This window comes from Paramacrobiotus metropolitanus, unplaced genomic scaffold, assembly GCF_019649055.1.
Source record: "Paramacrobiotus metropolitanus isolate TYO unplaced genomic scaffold, Prichtersi_v1.0 Parri_scaffold0000172, whole genome shotgun sequence".
In the NCBI taxonomy this organism is placed as follows: domain Eukaryota; kingdom Metazoa; phylum Tardigrada; class Eutardigrada; order Parachela; family Macrobiotidae; genus Paramacrobiotus; species Paramacrobiotus metropolitanus.
This window is the reverse complement of record NW_026570392.1, coordinates 125,651-146,133: the sequence shown is the minus strand read 5'-3', so window position 1 is coordinate 146,133 and position 20,483 is coordinate 125,651. Positions and strand designations below refer to the sequence as shown.

Genomic DNA, 20,483 nt, shown 5'->3' with positions numbered 1-20,483 from the left:
GATCAAAATAATATTCAAATCAATGAAATCATCAGGAGCGATGAAGTAGCGTGGAGAGGCGAGCTTATGCGCTGAGCCGACGAAATTCGTTACTGCATCTTTAGTATTTACATTCTGCCGGCGCAAATAAATTATTTTATTTTTTATTTATTTATTATTTTCTGTCCTATTTTATTTGAACTCATTTAGCTATTTTTTCCCGGTGTGAAAATCATCGTTCAGTAAATTGCCTTTTTTTCGTAATTTTTTTATTAGCGGGCGCTCTCTGATTGTACGAGCAAGTCAAATCTAAATCGGTAGCAGAGAATGAAAAAGTAAATGGAGCAATTTGAGCCTAAATGGTGCAAGCGCTCGTGCATTTTGACTTAATTTAAATTATCTAATAGATAAAAAAATTTTGAAAAAATATTGCAAAATGTCGATTATGAAAAACAGAAAGTGCTGGATTTATTAAAACATTGTAAACTAATACCTTGTATTTAAATACTGATGGATTTTCCAGTTTTTTAAAATTTTAGGCCACTTAATTTGCTTTGGCAGTTTTTATTCCATTCACTTATAGAAAGACGGAATATATTTTATGATATTTTTAGGAATTTAGAGGTCGGTCGTACATGTTTACTTCCGGTTAGTATTATTTCGATTATGTATTGTACTAGCAGTTTCAAAAAACTGGTTTCTTTGGTAGAATTGTTATTGAGGCGAATCTTGAATCATTAAAATTTAAAAGAAAAATTGTTTTACGAATTCACTGAAAGTTTCTTCGTGGAAAATCGACACACTGCTGCACTGCTGGGACTGTATTGTAAAGGTCATTAACTGTTTTACTAAATTATGCCGTCAGATGACAAACCGTAATTTGTGGATTTTAAGTCTATTATTAATTTTTTTCTTGTAGTTTTCAAGATTTTTCCTCGTTTTTATCTGGGCATTTAATATTATCGGGCCGTCTCGATAAACGAGCTGACTTGTGGATCAACAGTGACTCCGCTCGTTAAATTTCAAATTATATTTGATAAAGCTGGTTGCATTATTATGTTTTTAAAATGCAGATAATTGTTGAATTTATTATCCACAATCTGGTACTACAGTGAACAGTGTTATAATTTTCCTTCGGAAAAAATATAGCTTATTTAAAATTTCGCCAGAACACGATTTAGTGGCATTATGTCACAGTTCAAAGTTATCGTAGCTATTCTGATTTTTCAATTTTTTTCGATTTTTGTTGGAATTTTTGTAGTCGCAAACAGAGCGTTGCAATACTTACCTACAACATTATCTATATAATTACTGTAAACTGCATAAGTAAAGAAAAGCCCTTCAGCATTGCCGTTGTTCGTGGTAATGCGGCGGCAGTTTTGGGCACTTTGCCGCGTGTTAAACAGTTCAATAACGCTAATGATGGTATTGGATGTTTTGGTAGTACCTAATTTTGTAGCAGTAGTGTCTGGTTAATACTGTCATAATTATAATTTTAAGTAAAGAAAATATCTAAAAATGGAAAACATCAAGGAAATTATAAAATCTTTCCTTCAGATTATATGTTTTGGTCCACGGATCAAATTGTTATTTAAACAGATTTACAGAATGCTGTTGCAGCAGTGTTAAGTTGTTTGAGTGCCGGTACAAGGCATTCAAAATCACGGGTAAAATATTCCCGTTGAAAGGGAACGAATGTTCGATCAACGCTATACTGTCGCTTCATATGGATAATATTCCAGTGTAAATAATTAGCGCATAATTCGCCGGTCAGCACTCCACATATTCGATGTGCGCAACATGGACAATTATATTTTAATAAAACCTAATTATTCATGCTTTATTCAATCGTATAATATTACCGCTTTTTTCACTGCCGGAAAGGAAAACTGAGCGTTGATCAGGATATTTTGTGTGGACTGTAAGCCCGGCTGATATACTCGCATGTGCGGCACCGGCGAAGCCGGTTGCCGTACATGTGAGTTTATCAGTCGTACCAGTAGCGGGGGCCGCCAAGCCCGGCTGATATACTCGCATGTGCGGCACCGGCGAAGCCGGTTGCCGTACATGTGAGTTTATCAGTCGTACCAGTAGCGGGGGCCGCCAAGCCCGGCTGATATACTCGCATGTGCGGCACCGGCGAAGCCAGTTGCCGTAAATGTGAGTTTATCAGTCGTACCAGTAGCGGGGGCCGCCAAGCCCGGCTGATATACTCGCATGTGCGGCACCGGCGAAGCCGGTTGCCGTACATGTGAGTTTATCAGTCGTACCAGTAGCGGGGGCCGCCAAGCCCGGCTGATATACTCGCATGTGCGGCACCGGCGAAGCCAGTTGCCGTAAATGTGAGTTTATCAATCGTACCAGTAGCGGGGCCGCCAAGCCCGGCTGATATACTCGCATGTGCGGCACCGGCGAAGCCGGTTGCCGTACATGTGAGTTTATCAGTCGTACCAGTAGCGGGGCCGCCAAGCCCGGCTGATATACTCGCATGTGCGGCACCGGCGAAGCCGGTTGCCGTACATGTGAGTTTATCAGTCGTACCAGTAGCGGGGCCGCCAAGCCCGGCTGATATACTCGCATGTGCGGCACCGGCGAAGCCGGTTGCCGTACATGTGAGTTATCAATCGTACCAGTAGCAGGGCCGCCAAGCCCGGCTGATATACTCGCATGTGCGGCACCGGCGAAGCCGGTTGCCGTACATGTGAGTTTATCAGTCGTACCAGTAACGGGGGCCGCCAAGCCCGGCTGATATACTCGCATGTGCGGCACCGGCGAAGCCGGTTGCCGTACATGTGAGTTTATCAATCGTACCAGTAGCGGGGGCCGCCAAGCCCGGCTGATATACTCGCATGTGCGGCACCGGCGAAGCCGGTTGCCGTACATGTGAGTTTATCAGTCGTACCAGTAGCGGGGCCGCCAAGCCCGGCTGATATACTCGCATGTGCGGCACCGGCGAAGCCGGTTGCCGTACATGTGAGTTTATCAGTCGTACCAGTAGCGGGGGCCGCCAAGCCCGGCTGATATACTCGCATGTGCGGCACCGGCGAAGCCGGTTGCCGTACATGTGAGTTTATCAATCGTACCAGTAGCGGGGCCGCCAAGCCCGGCTGATATACTCGCATGTGCGGCACCGGCGAAGCCGGTTGCCGTACATGTGAGTTTATCAGTCGTACCAGTAGCGGGGGCCGCCAAGCCCGGCTGATATACTCGCATGTGCGGCACCGGCGAAGCCGGTTGCCGTACATGTGAGTTTATCAGTCGTACCAGTAGCGGGGGCCGCCAAGCCCGGCTGATATACTCGCATGTGCGGCACCGGCGAAGCCGGTTGCCGTACATGTGAGTTTATCAGTCGTACCAGTAGCGGGGGCCGCCAAGCCCGGCTGATATACTCGCATGTGCGGCACCGGCGAAGCCGGTTGCCGTACATGTGAGTTTATCAATCGTACCAGTAGCAAGGGGCCGCCAAGCCCGGCTGATATACTCGCATGTGCGGCACCGGCGAAGCCGGTTGCCGTACATGTGAGTTTATCAATCGTACCAGTAGCGGGGGCCGCCAAGCCCGGCTGATATACTCGCATGTGCGGCACCGGCGAAGCCGGTTGCCGTATGTGAGTTTATCAATCGTACCAGTAGCGGGGGCCGCCAAGCCCGGCTGATATACTCGCATGTGCGGCACCGGCGAAGCCGGTTGCCGTATGTGAGTTTATCAGTCGTACCAATAGCAGGGGCCGCCAAGCCCGGCTGATATACTCGCATGTGCGGCACCGGCGAAGCCGGTTGCCGTACATGTGAGTTTATCAATCGTACCAGTAGCGGGGCCGCCAAGCCCGGCTGATATACTCGCATGTGCGGCACCGGCGAAGCCGGTTGCCGTACATGTGAGTTTATCAGTCGTACCAGTAGCGGGGGCCGCCAAGCCCGGCTGATATACTCGCATGTGCGGCACCGGCGAAGCCGGTTGCCGTACATGTGAGTTTATCAGTCGTACCAGTAGCGGGGCCGCCAAGCCCGGCTGATATACTCGCATGTGCGGCACCGGCGAAGCCGGTTGCCGTACATGTGAGTTTATCAGTCGTACCAGTAGCGGGGGCCGCCAAGCCCGGCTGATATACTCGCATGTGCGGCACCGGCGAAGCCGGTTGCCGTACATGTGAGTTGCCGATTTAAAAGGTTGCCGAGTTGAAAGGTCATCGATGACAAGTGGTGGCGGTTACTGGTTTTTTTACATACCTGAATTAGGTTACAATCATTTGAATTTAAATTGATCATGCAGTGTCGGTTCTCTATGAGAGTATACACTGCATTATGGTTAGAAACGGAGAAGATTAATATAAAGTTGAGTTTGGCTGTGTGGAAATTGACGATCATTATTGAGCTCATCTGTATCTGTACATACCCTGCAGTTCAAACATTGAAACGACCACGTCAAAAATCAGAAGATCCCTTCCATTTATATTATAGTATTTTCTTTACTGGACGAGCCGCTGGATGCTGCTTTCGAATTTTAATTCGGATTCGAAAGGATATGATAAAAATATTATAAAACATATACCGGCACTTCGCAGTTGTATGACCACATTCGCACTTTTTCGTAGCTCATTACAACGAGACTATTTCACCGGTGACGAACGTTCATTCGGTAGGATCTTCCGGTTCTGGTCAGTGCCCGGTTACACTGTTAGCTGAACTCAGCGGAAAACTTGGCAAATTCAATTCATTCAGATTCATTCATTTCATTCAGAACTTGACCTTGCTTGCAGAAGTAACATAGTGGCTGTGTTATCGCTGCAGCTTTTAGGCAGGGCCAAGAAGCGGAATAAATTTGCATCAGTACATTCTGTGCACGAATTAGTACACCGTGCACGAAGGTGGCGGTATGCCGCTGCCAGAACTGTCTTCAAACTCTCCCCACCCTTAAGGTTACATGCTGCGACCGTTTTTGCTTGAAACAATCCATCTGGCGTGCGGGGCCGACGCGATGCAGCCGAGTACGGTGCTGTGGAAACACGAAGGTAATCTTTATCCGCCCAGCAGAATGACGGCCGGAGCCCCGGCCCTTCGCTAAATAGCCGCATCCACAGAGTAGCCGACAGGCGCAGATGATCCACACCAATACGTCACATATTGCCGGCGCCGACGGTCGCCAGTGGTGCGCCTCGACACTGACGCTGCACGTACCACGACCGGATCACACCGGAGCCCGGCTGGAGTGCTGCATGGGGGCGCCGATCAATCGAGACCACTAAGCAGGAATGCTTTGTCCTCAGCACTCCGGTCCAGTTCAACGGGAATCTGTCGTTCCCCGGACAAAGGTGCGCATGGTATCTGGCGGCCTTCTGTGTATTATAAACGAATTTTTCGCTGCATATCATGAACTGAACCTACAGAAAATGTGAACTTTCGGGCGAAGCTGACACACGTACGTTTATGTATTGTGAGAATTACTGGAAATCCTATAAAATCTAGTACATTTATTACGAATTTCTTGTACAAAGCTTACTTGGAGCATGGTTTATTATTCATTGATAAAATATCTCCGTAACACATACGTGTACTATAGAACGTGATGACCTTTATACCTATGTTTCGCGCGGGGATTTAAAATTCATTTAGGAAAGTACTCGTATCTGTAGAGTGCTAGTTTCGCGCGGAGCGAGAAGTTAACAGTCGATTTTATTGCAAAAACCGCTAAAATCTTCTGTTTAATCAACCAGTTTCTAATCGTTATTAATTTTATAATTTACAAAGCAAAGCATTTTTTTACAAACGAATGGGAAATACGCGAAAAGAAAAACGGTGTGCGCGGATGTAACGTTCCCATAATTATCGCGTTTTCCTTCACTGTTCATTTTTTTGCGTGCGGGAATGCACTCAGCCATGCAGATGCTGTTTTAGCGTAACTACATTTCTGGCGCCGTGACGCGTGGCTTTTCGCTCGTTGTTTAGATTTTTATTCCTACTTATTTGCAACTGTCTCCTTTACGCAGTGCGCATTGCGCAGTGGGAATCCGTTCGTATTATTAAGCACAAACTATTACAGCGGCCATACTGGCTGAATTTCCTTAGTGATACTTGTACACATGTTTCGAATTAGAGAAAAATTCGTATACAATTTTGCTCATCATACCATAAAGAATTTAACATAAACTAATGTACATAAATAATAGTCATCACGCATTAGCACCCGTGCACCCGTGACTTTGTGGGCAGCACCGAACCAAAAGATTAAAATGTAGCTAGATAGCACTATAAAAGCCGGAATGCCCGGTCGCCGAAAAGAACTCTTTGCTGTGAACTTCTGATTGTTTATCACAAAAATGAGGCTGGCCATTTGCCCCAAACCATTTGTCGGCGTTTCTCGAGCATAGGCGTTAACAATATTTAAAATTAATTAATTTACTAAAGGGTACATGGCCTGACCCAGTAGATGGCACTAATTAAGGTACCACGGAAACTTTCAAACTAATAGAAATCACTATAGTCATCTGCGGCTAATGTACAAAGTATGCTGTTTTAACGCTGAAGCACCCGCATTAATAAACAAAGTACTGCATTAATAACATTAATAACGCATTAATAACAAAGTAGTTTCGAAATTTATCGTAGTGTAGCGACCACAGGACTGGCATGTTAACCGCAAGCTTAATCAGATAATCGCCTACACGTAAAATGTCAGGCCATTTTCGGGATAAATTTTTCATTTGCGAATTTTATGCCGTATTAATGAAACCATGGTAGACTGTGAATCTGTGATGAAACTAACTTGACGCATTTGTTAAATAGCCATCTGGTAAGATAGATCGATTCAAACTGTCATAAAAAAATCGTGAATAATCTGCATCATTTGCAAAATTTGCATTTGCAGTTTATCCACAATAATTATTTTCATCAGCGAGCACCGCTCAGTAAACACTACACACACATAAAAAATTAATTAAAGTGCCATAATTATGAGATTATTACGTGAATAAGAATCGAGCACACCATTTAAGTTATTGTAATCATGATTCCAATTTATTATTTGTTTCAACACATTCAACATTAATCATTTCATCAGCAAACGAGCCGCAATAACCGCGAAATGAAAGATATAAAAATTATGAAAACCATTCAGTCACAGCGATCTGAATCTGCATTGCTCAGCGTAATTTCCGGATAAAAGCTAAACAGCCGCGCGGGGAAAGAATACTACTCATCAAATCAAAGAAAAAAATAACGACGCAACGTAAAAACCAGCACAGTTAAAGGGTAAACGTAAAATCAACCGAAAAAAACGTCCACAAGGCTTTGAAGCGGTTGAGTACAGCGACACAAGAAAAATCAAAGAAAAACAGCATTATCATCGCAAAATTCGCAGGCCACGCGCTGCCGCTAAAAAAATCACCGGACATCGCTGCCGACCGAGAGATTGCAGGGGAAAATGACGTCCATTTCCGCATTCGACTGTCCTCATATTGAAACACAAATCATCAGGAAAATGGCAAAATAACACACGGAAATTTCGTCAGAAAATGGCACAATAATCCGCAGATAATTCGTCGAAAAATGGCAAAATAATCCGCAGAATTTTGTTCTCGCAAAATGCCCAAATATTCAGCAGATACTGTATTTCTTCAAATAATGGTACATTAATCCACGGATATTTCATCAGAAAAATGGCAAAAAAATCCGCAGATAATTCGTCAAAAACTGGCAAGGGATTCCTTCGATAGTCCGCATCATCAAAACAATAAATTTCACGCTTCCAACTGCACCAGTACGTCGGAATTGGACCGGGTGGGCTGCTCGAAGGGCAGCGCCGGCGTCCCGTTGCGTTCGTCTCCCTTGTCCTCGTCCTCCTCCGGATCGTAGATGGGATCGGGCATACTGATGGGGAAGAGTTCGGCGTTGACGTTCGGCCGGCTGACACCGGTCTCCTGATCGAGACGGGCTTGATCCTGGTCCTCCTTCCAGATACTGTGGAATTTCGCCTTCCTATTATCGAAGGAATGCATTTGTCAAAATCATTTACAAAGAGCAACGTCATAATTACACAGTAAATTAATTAATCAAATTAACTAAAAAATTATCCTAAAATGATCCAATAATTTTCAATTTTTCATGCACTTCTGCTAATTATCGATTAGCTTATAATGTGCAACAAAATTATAAGCGCACTCACTCTGCATGTCTCTACTCTACATAATAAATCACAACGAAAACTTATTAAATAAATAAATAATTAGGTAACAACAAATTAAACTCATACAGCAAATAAGTAATAATCCTAAACATAAGTTTAACATTTAACGTTATTTGATTCACCAGCTTGCAATATCGGGCATGAGATTTGCTACTGATAAATCAATGCTAGCGTCCAAGGGACCCCCTGGCACAGAGCCGTTGCACTACATCACCTTATACTCAAATCAGAAATGCACTGCTGCGTCGTACTCGTACTTAGTACCGTCCAGAATTGAATAAACAACACGGCACTGAAATAAAAACGGCTAAGAATACTGAAGAATTTCGCCTTCCTGATAAAAGAATGCATTTAATAAAAATCATTTACACCGTAAATTTATTTTGTTAATCAACCTGGAGATAAAACTAACCATGCAATTATTTACTCATAAATACATAATTATACGGTATTATTGAATGTAACAGCATATGTACTCGTAACTGGTCAATTATCAATCGTTTTATCCCGCACCAAAGTGCCAGCGCGCTCATACTACATACCAATTACAAAAACGCTCAAAGTGAATAAACAAATAAATTGAAAAAGTAAGCTGATAAAGCAAACAATTAACCGCATTAACCAATACAATACTTCTTAAAAATCAAATTAATCAGACTTAATATGAAAAATTGTGGAAGAGTTACCAGCAATATGTCTGAAAGTATTAATGATTTTTCAACGGTGAGTATTGTATTTAAGTGAATCAGAGCCATTGCACTACACAATCCTATACCGAATCTGAACTGCTGCGCGGAATCATGTAGTACTGTCCCGAAAAAAAACTGGCACCGAAATAAAAATGGCTAAAGATTAAACCGTGTGGAACGTACCCGCGCACCGCCTCGCTGTCCTCGCGTTCCAGCATGCGAACGAGGACGCCGCTGTCTTTCTGGATGGGTCGGCCGGCCGCCATCGCCGACACGCCCAAATCGCGCACCGCGCGAAATTCCCCGCAGTTGTTCAGATGCTCGTTCTCCAGACGGAAGAAATTCCACACAAACCGCCTGCACACATTTACCCAAGATTATAACCCGCGTAAATTTCTGCCAAGTGATTGTTTGCCTCCAGTTAGCATTTCAAACAATTAAAAGACATGTAATTTGTAGAAAAAACTAATTCAGTTAATATACTTGATTTAAATTAGCTGATTACGTCAATTTATTCTGTTTAATTCAAATTTATTTTAACCGTTTGATATCCTCATTTATATGAACTTAGTTAAACAGTTATTAAATTTGAATTACAAATTAAATTTGAATTAAATCATTAAATCATTACCTTATTGAATTCTTATATTTTTTCTTTTCATTGCACTGCACTGCAGGAATCCTTATATTTTTTTAAATTTTTCGTTTGATATTAGCAGCAAATAACGCTTACCGATACACTTATCTGTAAATTAAAAAAATAATTTCCAATTCACATCAACTTTCTAAAAACTGCCCAGTACCGAAATAGTTCCAGCGTGGCCAAAAACGCCAGCAGCAGTTCGTGATGGATGAGGCCCAGTTCATCGACGGAGATGGAGATGGTCCAGGCGAAACGCAGGATAAAATCCTGGACGATGGCCAGATAATAGTACCACAGCTGCGGATAGATGAGGCCGTCGCGTAGGAAGAGGTGCTCCTTGGCGTTCGGGTCTAGAAAGCCCCAATCCATGCGGATGTCCCAGGCAAAGGAGTAGCACGAACTGACCACCGCCGTAATCACCCACATGTAGAACACCGGGCGTTCCCCGATGAAATCCTCCGCGTAACGCTCTACCGGTGCAGCATTACGGAAATTATTCAAAAAATTATACGATAAGGCAATAGTAATAACATTCAGAAAATTATAATACCTGGGTAAAAACAATCGACCAAAATAAATCAATGCCATGAAAAATAAAAGTTGTACGATAAATACAAAACTTAAGAAAACCGAAACAACCTCCATCTTCAACCTCGTATGAACCTCCAAACTAGTGTTAAAGCGAAGCATTTCGAAAACAATCACAATCCGTTTTATCACTTTTATGTAATTATGCAGTAGTTATCAAACAAAAAAATTAAACAAATGCGGACATATTTTCGCATTTTAAATTTCAACCCTTTGCCAGCGAGTGTAGAATTATTATTATCGCGAAGAGAGGACCTCCAAAGATACATTACACTACGACAATGTTCAGTAATTCAACGGATGATTTTCAGTCACGCTGAACAAAATATAAAACAAATCGAATAAACATCATCAAAATTCAAAACGGTTATTAAAGTGGAATTAAGCGGCAATATTCAAAATTGATTAAAGCAGTAACTACAGTATGTATCACGAGTATTACGTAAACGTACCGACATGCATGGAGTTGAGGGCGGAGAAGAGGACGACGAAGAAGAGCATGCTGTACTTGCCCGCGTTGACCAAATGGGGGAAGGCCAGCTTGGAGTCCCGGTAACGCCGCAGACACTGCGCGAAACGGAACCACGCCGGCAGCGCGGCCAGAATCGGCCGGATGGCGTTACTGTTCGACGTGCACATCTTGGAGGGATCTGTCAATTTATCCCCAGAAATAATCAACACAAAAATTCAGAAAAAATTACAACCTGCTGAAAAGTACTACAATAATTGCAGGATAAATAGTAACTTCCTTAAATATTACAAAACAATTCCAGATAAAACAACAGCTTGATAATAAAATATTACTACAATAATTCCATATTAAAATCAGAATTTGTGAAAATATTACAAAACCTTGTTAAAATATTACAAAATAATTCCAGAGAAAAATGCCAAGCTGTTGAAAAAAACCTTGTTAAAATATTACAGTACCTGGTTAAAATATTACAAAATAATTCCAGAGAAAAATGACAACCTGTTGACATCTTACTACAACAATTCCAGAAAAAATCATAAATTGTTAAAATATTACAAAGTAATTCCAGAAAAAATGTTACTTGCTAAGGTAATAAAAGAATAATTTCAGAAAAAAGATCACTTGTTAAAACCTACACAGTAATCCTCTAAAAATGTCACTGTAACTTGATAAAATAAAAAATATTTTCAGAAAAAAAGATACCTTGTTAAAATATTGTAACAACAATTCCAAGAAAAAAATTGTGTTTAAAACTTATCATACATGCGTGTCGAATTATGTGGCGGCAGTTTAGGAGAGAAACAATGCTGCACAGGACTTACGCGGAATTCCCTTGGTGACCCAGGGCACTTCGAAGATGTAGAAACAAACTGAGTATTCGATGTCGAGGAAGGCCGGCGTCAGACTGGTGAACTGGTCGCCCAGCCAGAAATCGGCGAAGCCCACGGGATGCAGCGGCGCCGTGATCACGCGGAACTACACAACACCAGACAATTGACAACTCCACTTTAGGAATAAATTATGTGCGAAAAGGGGCGCGTAAGAAATAAGACAATTAATTATTCTGCCTGTAAGAAAGCACTGACAAATTATTAAAATGACTACGTTTCTTCACCCATGATTATTTTCTACCGAATATGTAAACGAATAAAAATATTATTATTCAAAAAAATACTGTTTTACTCTAATAATCTTTCCAAAGAAGAAAATAATATTATTAATAGTCTTTTAAATCTTTTGTATATATTGTTATTAATTTAGTTTTACAGTCTTTAGACTCAGCTGTATCTGTAAATCAATCCAATGAGTGTTGCTTTATTAGGAAAGATGTGACAGGAATATACATCGCTACGTACACGATATACGGGTTTTCAAATTGTAAAAGAGTTAACGAGCTGGGAAAAAATTCACATTCTCAAACTCAATTTCAATCTGATTTATTCATTGAAAATAACGAGGCGCATACTCCGTGTAGCCTGTGTAGGGCATTAGATGTTATGCCCGTAATATCAAGCCAGTACACTACAAAACCATTACATCATGCCGTATTTGAAAGGACTGGAGATGAAACGGCATTTGAAACTAGAAAATTAATTTTTTACAACTTGTTTTCCACCACTTTTCGGCTGTAAACAAACTGAAAGAAAAATTAATGGTTTCATTACTTTTCAGCAGTCATTCGTTGTATTTTAAGGAATCAATTTGTTCCATTTCTTCATTCAAAATAATTTAATCAAAAACATGCAAAAAGTTTATTTCCGGTCGTTTTTTAAATTGTCAAAACCCATTTAATTTTGAATGATGTGACTGGAAGCTGAGCCTGTACATGCATAAAAAGAGAATAAAAAAATTCGTTTTAGTGTAGCAGTGTGTTTTTATTTACGAAACGGTATGGCGGACACCATAACGGATTTAAATATTATTTACTTAGGTTTATGCAGGCAATTGGGAAATTACCCGTTGACTACGATGTCATTCGTACTGCTGTCAGTGGAAGACTGCACAAAATAATACTGGAAATGAATGTTATTTATTTTTTAATTTCCGGTTATAGTGGTCAAATTACTGTAAAACCACTTACCATGATCTTGATCACCCATTTCCGCGCATCGTAACATAGAACGTGAAAAGGATTGATGAAGAAAATGAGCATCAGGCCGGAGAAGATGAGCGGAAGGGCATAATGTGAGATACCCAGGAAATCGCTGTAGAAGAACAGCAGCAGACTGATGCACCACAGCACGCCCATACACGCTGCCAACTGCGAACAACAAACGCCGTCAAGTCGCGCAATTCCTCAACACTTTTCACACAAAATAGCTGAGAAATTAATTTACATAATAATCATGGCCGCTTGATCGCAGAAAAAAATGCTGAAGAAGTATTTTAACAGAAAAATACTGGCGAGAAATATAGCAAAACACAAAATGGTACGAAAAGATTTTAAGAAGAGAGAAAGAAATTATTTTAAGAAAAAATTACTGGCGAAGTTAAGAAAAAATTTTAATTGTAAGAAAAACATTTTTTTTAAGAAAAAAATTTTAAGAATTTTTTAAATTAATTTTAAAAAAAATTACTGGCGAACGAAATACAGCAAATGGTAGGAAATAATAATCAAAATGAATGTTATTTTTTTCTAAAACTTCTAAGTACTCCACTAAAAAAACAATACCAAAATTTAAATAATCTATGTATTGACGGGAAATTCTATAAACAAAATACTTAAAATAAATAAAAAATAATACCAGAAAAGTGAAAACATAATATGCACTGGCAGGAATCTATAAATAAAACACTTAAAAATAAATAAAATAACTGTCATTTATTCACAACTTTCCAAGTATTTTCCGGTGTACAATTTGGTAATAAATTATTCACATCTAGAGTATATTTATTAAATCGAACTTGCATGAGAAAGCATGATATCGACTGTAATTTCAACAAATAATTTTATCACTAATTTTAAATCGAAAAAAGGAAAAATTCCGCTGCGTATTGGATGCGCTTATTTGTTGATCATCAGCGCAACTCGTTCCCCCATCGCACAACACTAATTAACTACCGCACCTCCATGATGTGATGCTGTGACAGGTGATTACGCGGATCCAGCTCGAAGATGAGCACATGATTAACGCCGGCTGCGCGCCAGCCGTGCACGTTGAAGGCGAAGAGGAACAACATGATAATCAGCAGGAAGGGGCCGCGGTACAGCCGCGTGACGATGCGCCAGTCGACAATCTCCTTCTTCTCGGCAATCAGGTCCATCTGGGTGCCGTTCACCGTCCCGTTGGCCGTCACTATCTTCCATTCATTATTCGGGAAACCGATAAAAATACCTAGCAATACCCAACCGGAAGTGCCATTAATAACGGACAAAACCGAAATCAATTACAGAAAAATTCAATCAGTACACACAGTCAAATAGAGATGTCACAAAATAAACAGGAAGCGTAGTAAGCGAAAGAACATAAACGAAAAACGGAGTTAATAAATGAATGAAAACCATTTTTCGTATCTTCGAATAGTTACTTCACTTTACAAGGTTACTGCACATTTATGCACAATGCAAATTTCTTACCGAATAATCGAACAGCTTCCAGTTTTAAAATGAGTTAATTATAAGTTCTGTTTTCTGTTGGATAGTTCACTCCTTTTGCATTTTCTGAATAACCTAAACAATGTAATTTGTTGCACAATTTACTGATATTGCTTTTCTGAACAAATTCATTTAGTTTTAAAACTATCGGATAATCTGATCCCTTTTGCATTTTTTTTAATAACGTAACCACTTGTAAAGTTATTAAATTATTCGTTCATATATTATTTTTTTAAAAAATTATCTGCTGTAATCATTTGCATATGTATTCACAAATACCCTTGTATACTGATTTTTCACGTTTTAGTAAAAAACTATCAAACAAAAATCTGAAAATTTATCCTTGAATTTCCATTTTCGCTGCTGTCTAATATTTCGATAATTGTTGAGTTAAAACTATACAGGCATGCACTACACTACGCTTTTTCATTGATTGTATGGTATGAGCAGCACAGACGGTGCCCGATTACAGCTTACCTATACCTATTTCGCATTTAAGCCAGTGTTCTGATGGATTTTCTCATGTACTCGTACTTATGTAGTAAATTGTAACTTGTACTTATGCAGTAAATTGGCTGCAGACGCTCTGAGATGAAATACTGCCCAGCTTCGCTTCGGTCTTTTAGTGCTAGCCTACAGCGTAGCGCTTTCCTGGTTCATCTCTACTTTTTTAACGGTTTTAATAATTTTTATTCTTTACTTTTTACTCTCTTTCCTTATTTGAATTATTTTACTATTTTCTTATTATTTTTGTTTTACTCTCTAAATCCTCATTTTCTGAATAATTTGTCCATTAATAGATTTACTGGATAAATTTAAGTACACATATTTTCCTTACTGGATAACTAGCTGAAAAACGCATCACAGAGCACCGGAAAATCCGAGAAACACCCGCGTTAACCTACCGGTTAGAATGAGCACCACCAGTAAGACCAGAAAAATACCGAGGAACAGTCCCATGAGGAAAAACACGGAAGGAGGAGCCTACGGCGATGAGATGCGCATTTTCTTAATTTTAACACAAAATGACCGCCTTACCGGCTCATTCAGCGGAGGCACCCGCAGACGCTGCATGGCTTTGCCCCGGTTGCCGCCCTCCAGATCGCTGACGTACAGATTCTAACGGGAAGACAACGAAAGTAATTACATTTCCTGGATTATCGATTCCATTTTGTTATTGCCGCTGGCCACCGGCAACGCGCAGATTACGCATCAATTTTGCAGCCTACTTCCGTATCCAGAATTAATTTTTCAATCTCCTTGCTGGTGTGGAAAGGCGCGGTCTCCACTTTCTCCTGCCGCCAAAGCGTTCCACTGTGGGTGTTTAAAATCTAAACAGCAGAAAATCCATGAAAAACAATGGCTTATGAAGAGAACAGTGCAACAGTACAATAATCGGACCAAGGCTGAATGCCAGCATAATACGAATAAACGTAGTGCAGAGGCTACATAGACTCTGAGTCGTCGGTGTTAACGAATTGGCAACTCTGACAATGAAGTTTCAAATTGCAGTGATTAACTTTCAAAGACAGTAAATTTACCCAGTATTTTTTTTTAAATTTCAAAAGACAATTTGCTGTTAAAATTATCTCTTATACAACCACATAGAAAACAAATTATTTTTCCATCGCATAAAATCAAGCAAAAAAATAATACACTCACAAATCAATGAAATTATCAGAAAAAAATACAAAACACCTTTCACGAACATAACAGCTCAAAATTCTTAGTGTCAAGATGGAAAGAAATGACAGATGACTAGCACAATTAACAACTGAATAATCCGAGGAAAACAGGAGAGAAACGGTACCTTGTCGTGCTTTTTGAGTATCTTGCGGAAGCCGGTGAAGTTGAGGTTCTGGAAGTTCTGCAGGAGGATCAGGCTGAGGTAGAACTCGGAGAAGGCCATCTTGAGATCGTGGATCTTGCGGTAGCGGCGTTTGGCCTTGCGCACGTCCTTATCCACCAGATCGGCCAGCCAGGGCATCTTGTGCACACGGTCATCCGCGTGTTCCGGCCGCGATTTATGCGCCTTCAACTCGCTCCTCAGCGCCGCAAACTTCCGCTGCGCTTCCGCTAATTTCTCTATAAAATGCCACGGATATTTGTACACAAGTACGGACAATGTAATCCATGCGACAATAAAATGCAATCAATAATCATTAAATTACTAAAATAAAACTAATAAAAGAGAATAAAAAAGAAGGTTGCAACGAAACCAATCACAACGCGGTTAAAAATTTGTTAACAACAATTTCGGACAAAATACTGCAGAAACACACAAACAAAATGCTCGCCATCAGAAGGATCTCTAGCCATAAAAAAACAGCTATAAAAAACCATAAAAAAAAACAGCCATAAATAAAAACAGCCATAAAAAACCTTCGTGTTATTCACGAAATTCGTTAATAATTATGTGTCGAAATTATGTGTATGTGTGTTATAATTATGTATTCAAATTACGTGTTATTAAATCAATATGTGCTGAATTATGTGTGATTATGTGTTGATTATGTCTCGTTTGCGAAGACATTTCAACACATGGAATTGCATTTTTTCTTATTATTATTTTTCGCCGTAAAATGTTTTTTCTGTTAATAATAAAACAGAAATCGGCGTCCAACCTGGAAAATGTTCATGACTCACCGGCGAAGAATGTGTTGACTTTGGTCAATTCCCGATCACAATACGTGAAGAAATTCTCCTCAAACTGCACGACAAAATGCAGCAGATCCGTGGATTTCTGCTGGCGTTCTTCTTCGCTTCCGGTGCCACCTGCTCCACACAACAGGATGAACGTAAGGCGATTGTATGGCAAATTAATTATTACATAAGCCGATAAGCGTGCGCGTCTTCTGGAATTATCCATTGCGGAATTAAATCGCAACATTCAAAATAAATATAATTACACATCACGTTACATTATAATCCTCACGCGATAATTAATTCCGTAAGAAATCAACAGTCCAGAAACGGAAAAGCGAACAAAATGCAAAGCGATGGACAATTCACCTTCAAATGTTTTCAGATAATGTTTATTATGAATGTAATTTTCATATTTTAAAATATTTAAATAAATTATATTTCAAATTTTATCTATTTAAAATATTTAATACAATATTTAAAATAATGATTATGAAGGTAATTTACAATGGCGATTTTACTTATTGTTTAGCCAGGATTTTATTTAATCCAAGTTTGGAATTTTCGAAATTATTACGTGAGGAAAACCGAAAAACAGATGGAAATGCGCGGAAAATAACAAATGGAAATACTAATAATAAATACTACTAAGATAATAATAAATACATGTAAGACAAAAATAAAAATTAGGTAATGTAAAATACTGTATTAAAATACAGATTACGAATTATTACTGCCCAAAGGCCAAACAACCTGATTACAGTGGCCAAAATGTTATGTAATCCATTGGAAGATTTGCATTTAGATAATAATCACAACGGTATTAATTTCCATTACGCTGCGTTTCCTTTCTCTCCGTCACGGTACGATACACCACGCAACAAAAAACCAGTCGGACGAAGAAAAAATGGCTGCACGCCAAACTCACCAAGCTGCGCGGGCGCATGCTGCGGCACCTTTTCCAGAAGCTCCTTCATATCCTGCAAAACACCAGCCCTAACCCATAATTATCCTGATCAAGCGGACGACACAAGAGAATTAATCGCAGCGGAGAAAAACAAGGGAGAATGCTGAATGCCTACGTCGTAGTTGATATACTGTGTCCGCCATTCGGGCGTCACATGCGCCGTCAGATGTTGGCCAAACTTCATCTTGCATTAGGAACACGGGGGGAAAGACGACTATGCTTCAGATCATACGAAAAAGCAGCCAGATCATGGGGGAAATCAGCAATGGCAACGAGGAGCGACGACAATGCCAGGAGAATGAGAAAATTGGAAAAACCAGTTCATGTTCAGAAGACACACCATGAAACCCGCTGCTCACAGCGGGACACGCTTAACGAGGCGCGTTTACGATGCAAAACACCGTGCGCATTGGAGAATAATTCCGCTGACAAAAGATCGTAAAACGATGGTGAGTAAACGGAGAAATCTTTCGTCAAAAGTGAAAACTGAGTCAAGCAAGATACAAATGACATAATCAGACGCTGGCTCGGTTTTTATGGATAGCAAGGAAAATCGCGAACAGCAGGACAGAAATACAGGCGGAAGCAACGGACATATGGAAGCCTACAGAGAAATGAGCCGTCGCGCCTTATTTCCGCATCACTTGTAGTACTACAAACGCAAAATTAACTCGGCACAACTCAGAGTATTCCTGGTTGGTGATAACGAGCTGAAGATGTTTGTTCGTATTTGCTGACTTTTCAGAATTCCGAAACCTTTTCGTTTTGACCACGAAGAACAGGTATCAAACTCAATAATTAAATGTTAAAATTTTTATTTAAAATCTAGAATTATTTGCTCTGTTATTTGGTAAACCGTGGCGAGTGAAAATAAAGGCAAACGAAAAGTATTGACAAATGCGCACAATACTTCCGGGTGTGAAAGCAAGCTCGCCACGTGACGCAACCTATCTGCTATACTTTGGGTGCAACTGCAGCGACTAATTTTGGTAAAAAATTGCTTAAAATTGTTTGAATTTGGATGTTTTTTCTCTTCTAATTTCCCTATCTGGAAAGGCTGCTTTTGTATGAGTTGAATCAGCTGTGATAGTCGCATCGTATAGAAGAACCATGCGTCTGTTTTCCCGTTATTACGCGGCGCAAGCGGTGGCCAGCACGGCCGAGGAGTGCGGAGTGCCAACCAAGAGCCAGCAGCAGCGTCTCCCCAAACCACAGCTGCGCAATACCCTGGCCACGGCCACCAAGAAACACGCCATCATCTGCTTCGCGGTGGCCATTACGGCGTGTCTCAGCTATCGCTACTTTATTGGGGAGCCACGCAAGAAGAAATACGCAGAATTCTGGAGGTAAGCGTATGTATGGGAATAAATTGGTGACGGGATCCTTTCAACGGAGTTGTTGTGGCTAAAAACCTGTTCAGCTAATGGAGTGAGCTATGGTGGTATACTGAGATTTGGAATGTTAAGCACGATTACGTCTACGTCTGAAGGATATTTCCAGTTTTTCGCTGATGTTATGCCTTTTTCTCCGTAGAACCTTCGACTCGCATGCGGATTTTAAGCGAATGGTGAAGGCAGGCGTGTTCGAGAACATCACTATGGCCGACTTTGACGAATATGAACAGGACTTACTGTAAGTCGAGAAAATTGATGATGCCATTAATCGCCAGTACGAACTACGAGTAGCAGATTTTTACAGTAATTTTTGAAAATTCCAGTTTTATTTTAATACTTGGTTATTTTATTTTATTTGATCACTCAGTTTACCGTCATGGCTATCGTTCCTGGTTTTCATACTTTTGTAGCTGTATTGTTTCCAGAGGTGTTTTCTGCGTTTAATTGTGTTTTGTAATAGTTTTGTGTTTGTGTGTGTTGAATATTTTGTCAGTGTTTGTTTGAATTTATTATTTATTTGGTTATTAATTTGGTAATCTGTTTGATTTTTTTCGTAGGAAAATCATGAATTGAATTAGATTATTTTCCATAAATGTGCCGTGCATTGCAGGAAGAAGCTGAAGGAGCGCAAGGGATAAAAAGGCCGTTGGAAAATAGCGGATGAATGGCTTTTTCCTGAAGTATAATCACGGAAGGATTGCCAGATTTTAACGTTGCATTTGTGTGGTGCGTGACGCTTCGTGGTGTGTTTATTCAGGCCGTTTTATTTTAATTTGTTTGTTCGAAAGAGTTGCGATTGTACAGCTGATCAGTTTCACTTCGAAATGGGTGAAATGTAACCGGAAATGAAATAAAGACGAAAGTCTGTTTACGAATTTTAAGACAGCTTCGCTACACTTTCCTCTTGCTGTAACTGAATTTGCCAAAATATAAAACTGCCATTTCGGCCAGTACGCTCCTACAGTCGGGATGCTCCGCACAACAACAAAAAAGCTGTTTATTATTTATAGCCGATTTTCTTTCCCACCATTTCTGATTGCTGTACAGTGTCCAGTGTATCTACGGTTTTGCCAAATCTCGCAAACAACGCATTTTTAACACTTCCGGCGCTTGACGCAATCACAACCGCCCTGTGCGGCAGTGTACACTGGTAATTATTCTGGCAGTTTGAAGTTTGAACTTCATCGTCAACTTCTCATCAGTCTTCTGATTTTCAACCTTTCGTCTCAGAAAGTCATTTCCCATACCGAAAATTGACTGTGAATGAAAAGTTAAGTAACTCCAGGAATAGTTTTAAGTGGTAAATGTGCGGTTTTAAACCAGATTTG

At 40.3% G+C, this 20,483-nt stretch overlaps 2 protein-coding genes across 3 annotated transcripts; one reads left to right on the top strand and one right to left on the bottom strand.

Annotated features, from left to right (window-relative positions):
* Positions 1-6,986: 6,986 nt before the first annotated feature.
* Positions 6,987-18,323, bottom strand: LOC129600336 (xenotropic and polytropic retrovirus receptor 1 homolog). 2 transcript variants are annotated; one of them, XM_055498817.1, is made up of 14 exons: positions 17,877-18,321; positions 17,723-17,774; positions 16,798-16,926; positions 15,962-16,236; positions 15,381-15,482; positions 15,190-15,270; positions 15,057-15,135; positions 13,623-13,891; positions 12,637-12,816; positions 11,378-11,531; positions 10,534-10,731; positions 9,654-9,963; positions 9,034-9,207; positions 6,987-7,953 (listed from the first exon to the last, which is right to left on the bottom strand). In XM_055498817.1, exons 1-14 carry the CDS (start codon positions 17,943-17,945, stop codon positions 7,716-7,718), a joined length of 2,310 nt encoding a protein of 769 aa, XP_055354792.1. In that variant the 5' UTR covers positions 17,946-18,321; the 3' UTR covers positions 6,987-7,715. The 2 variants fall into 2 exon arrangements, with proteins under 2 accessions (XP_055354792.1, XP_055354793.1); XM_055498818.1 differs by lacking the exon at positions 6,987-7,953 and adding an exon at positions 8,110-8,495 and having other exon boundaries at positions 17,877-18,323.
* A 400-nt stretch (positions 18,324-18,723) lies between these two features.
* Positions 18,724-20,030, top strand: LOC129600337 (cytochrome c oxidase subunit 6C-like). Its single transcript, XM_055498819.1, has 3 exons — positions 18,724-19,107; positions 19,295-19,393; positions 19,766-20,030. Exons 1-3 carry the CDS (start codon positions 18,872-18,874, stop codon positions 19,791-19,793), a joined length of 363 nt encoding a protein of 120 aa, XP_055354794.1. The 5' UTR covers positions 18,724-18,871; the 3' UTR covers positions 19,794-20,030.
* Positions 20,031-20,483: the final 453 nt, after the last annotated feature.

Bases quoted from the DNA above. Each gene is read 5' to 3' on its own strand.
- LOC129600337 (XM_055498819.1), top strand. From the start codon at position 18,872: ATGCGTCTGTTTTCCCGTTATTACGCGGCGCAAGCGGTGGCCAGCACG. The intron at 19,108-19,294 runs GTAAGCGTATGT...TTTTCTCCGTAG, and splicing joins AAATACGCAGAATTCTGGAG to AACCTTCGACTCGCATGCGG. The intron at 19,394-19,765 runs GTAAGTCGAGAA...CGTGCATTGCAG, and splicing joins GAATATGAACAGGACTTACT to GAAGAAGCTGAAGGAGCGCA.
- LOC129600336 (XM_055498817.1), bottom strand. From the start codon at position 17,945: ATGAAGTTTGGCCAACATCTGACGGCGCATGTGACGCCCGAATGGCGG. The intron at 16,927-17,722 runs GTGAGTTTGGCG...TGTGTGGAGCAG, and splicing joins GCATGCGCCCGCGCAGCTTG to GTGGCACCGGAAGCGAAGAA. The intron at 9,208-9,653 runs GTACTGGGCAGT...AAATGTGTGCAG, and splicing joins GCCACGCTGGAACTATTTCG to GCGGTTTGTGTGGAATTTCT.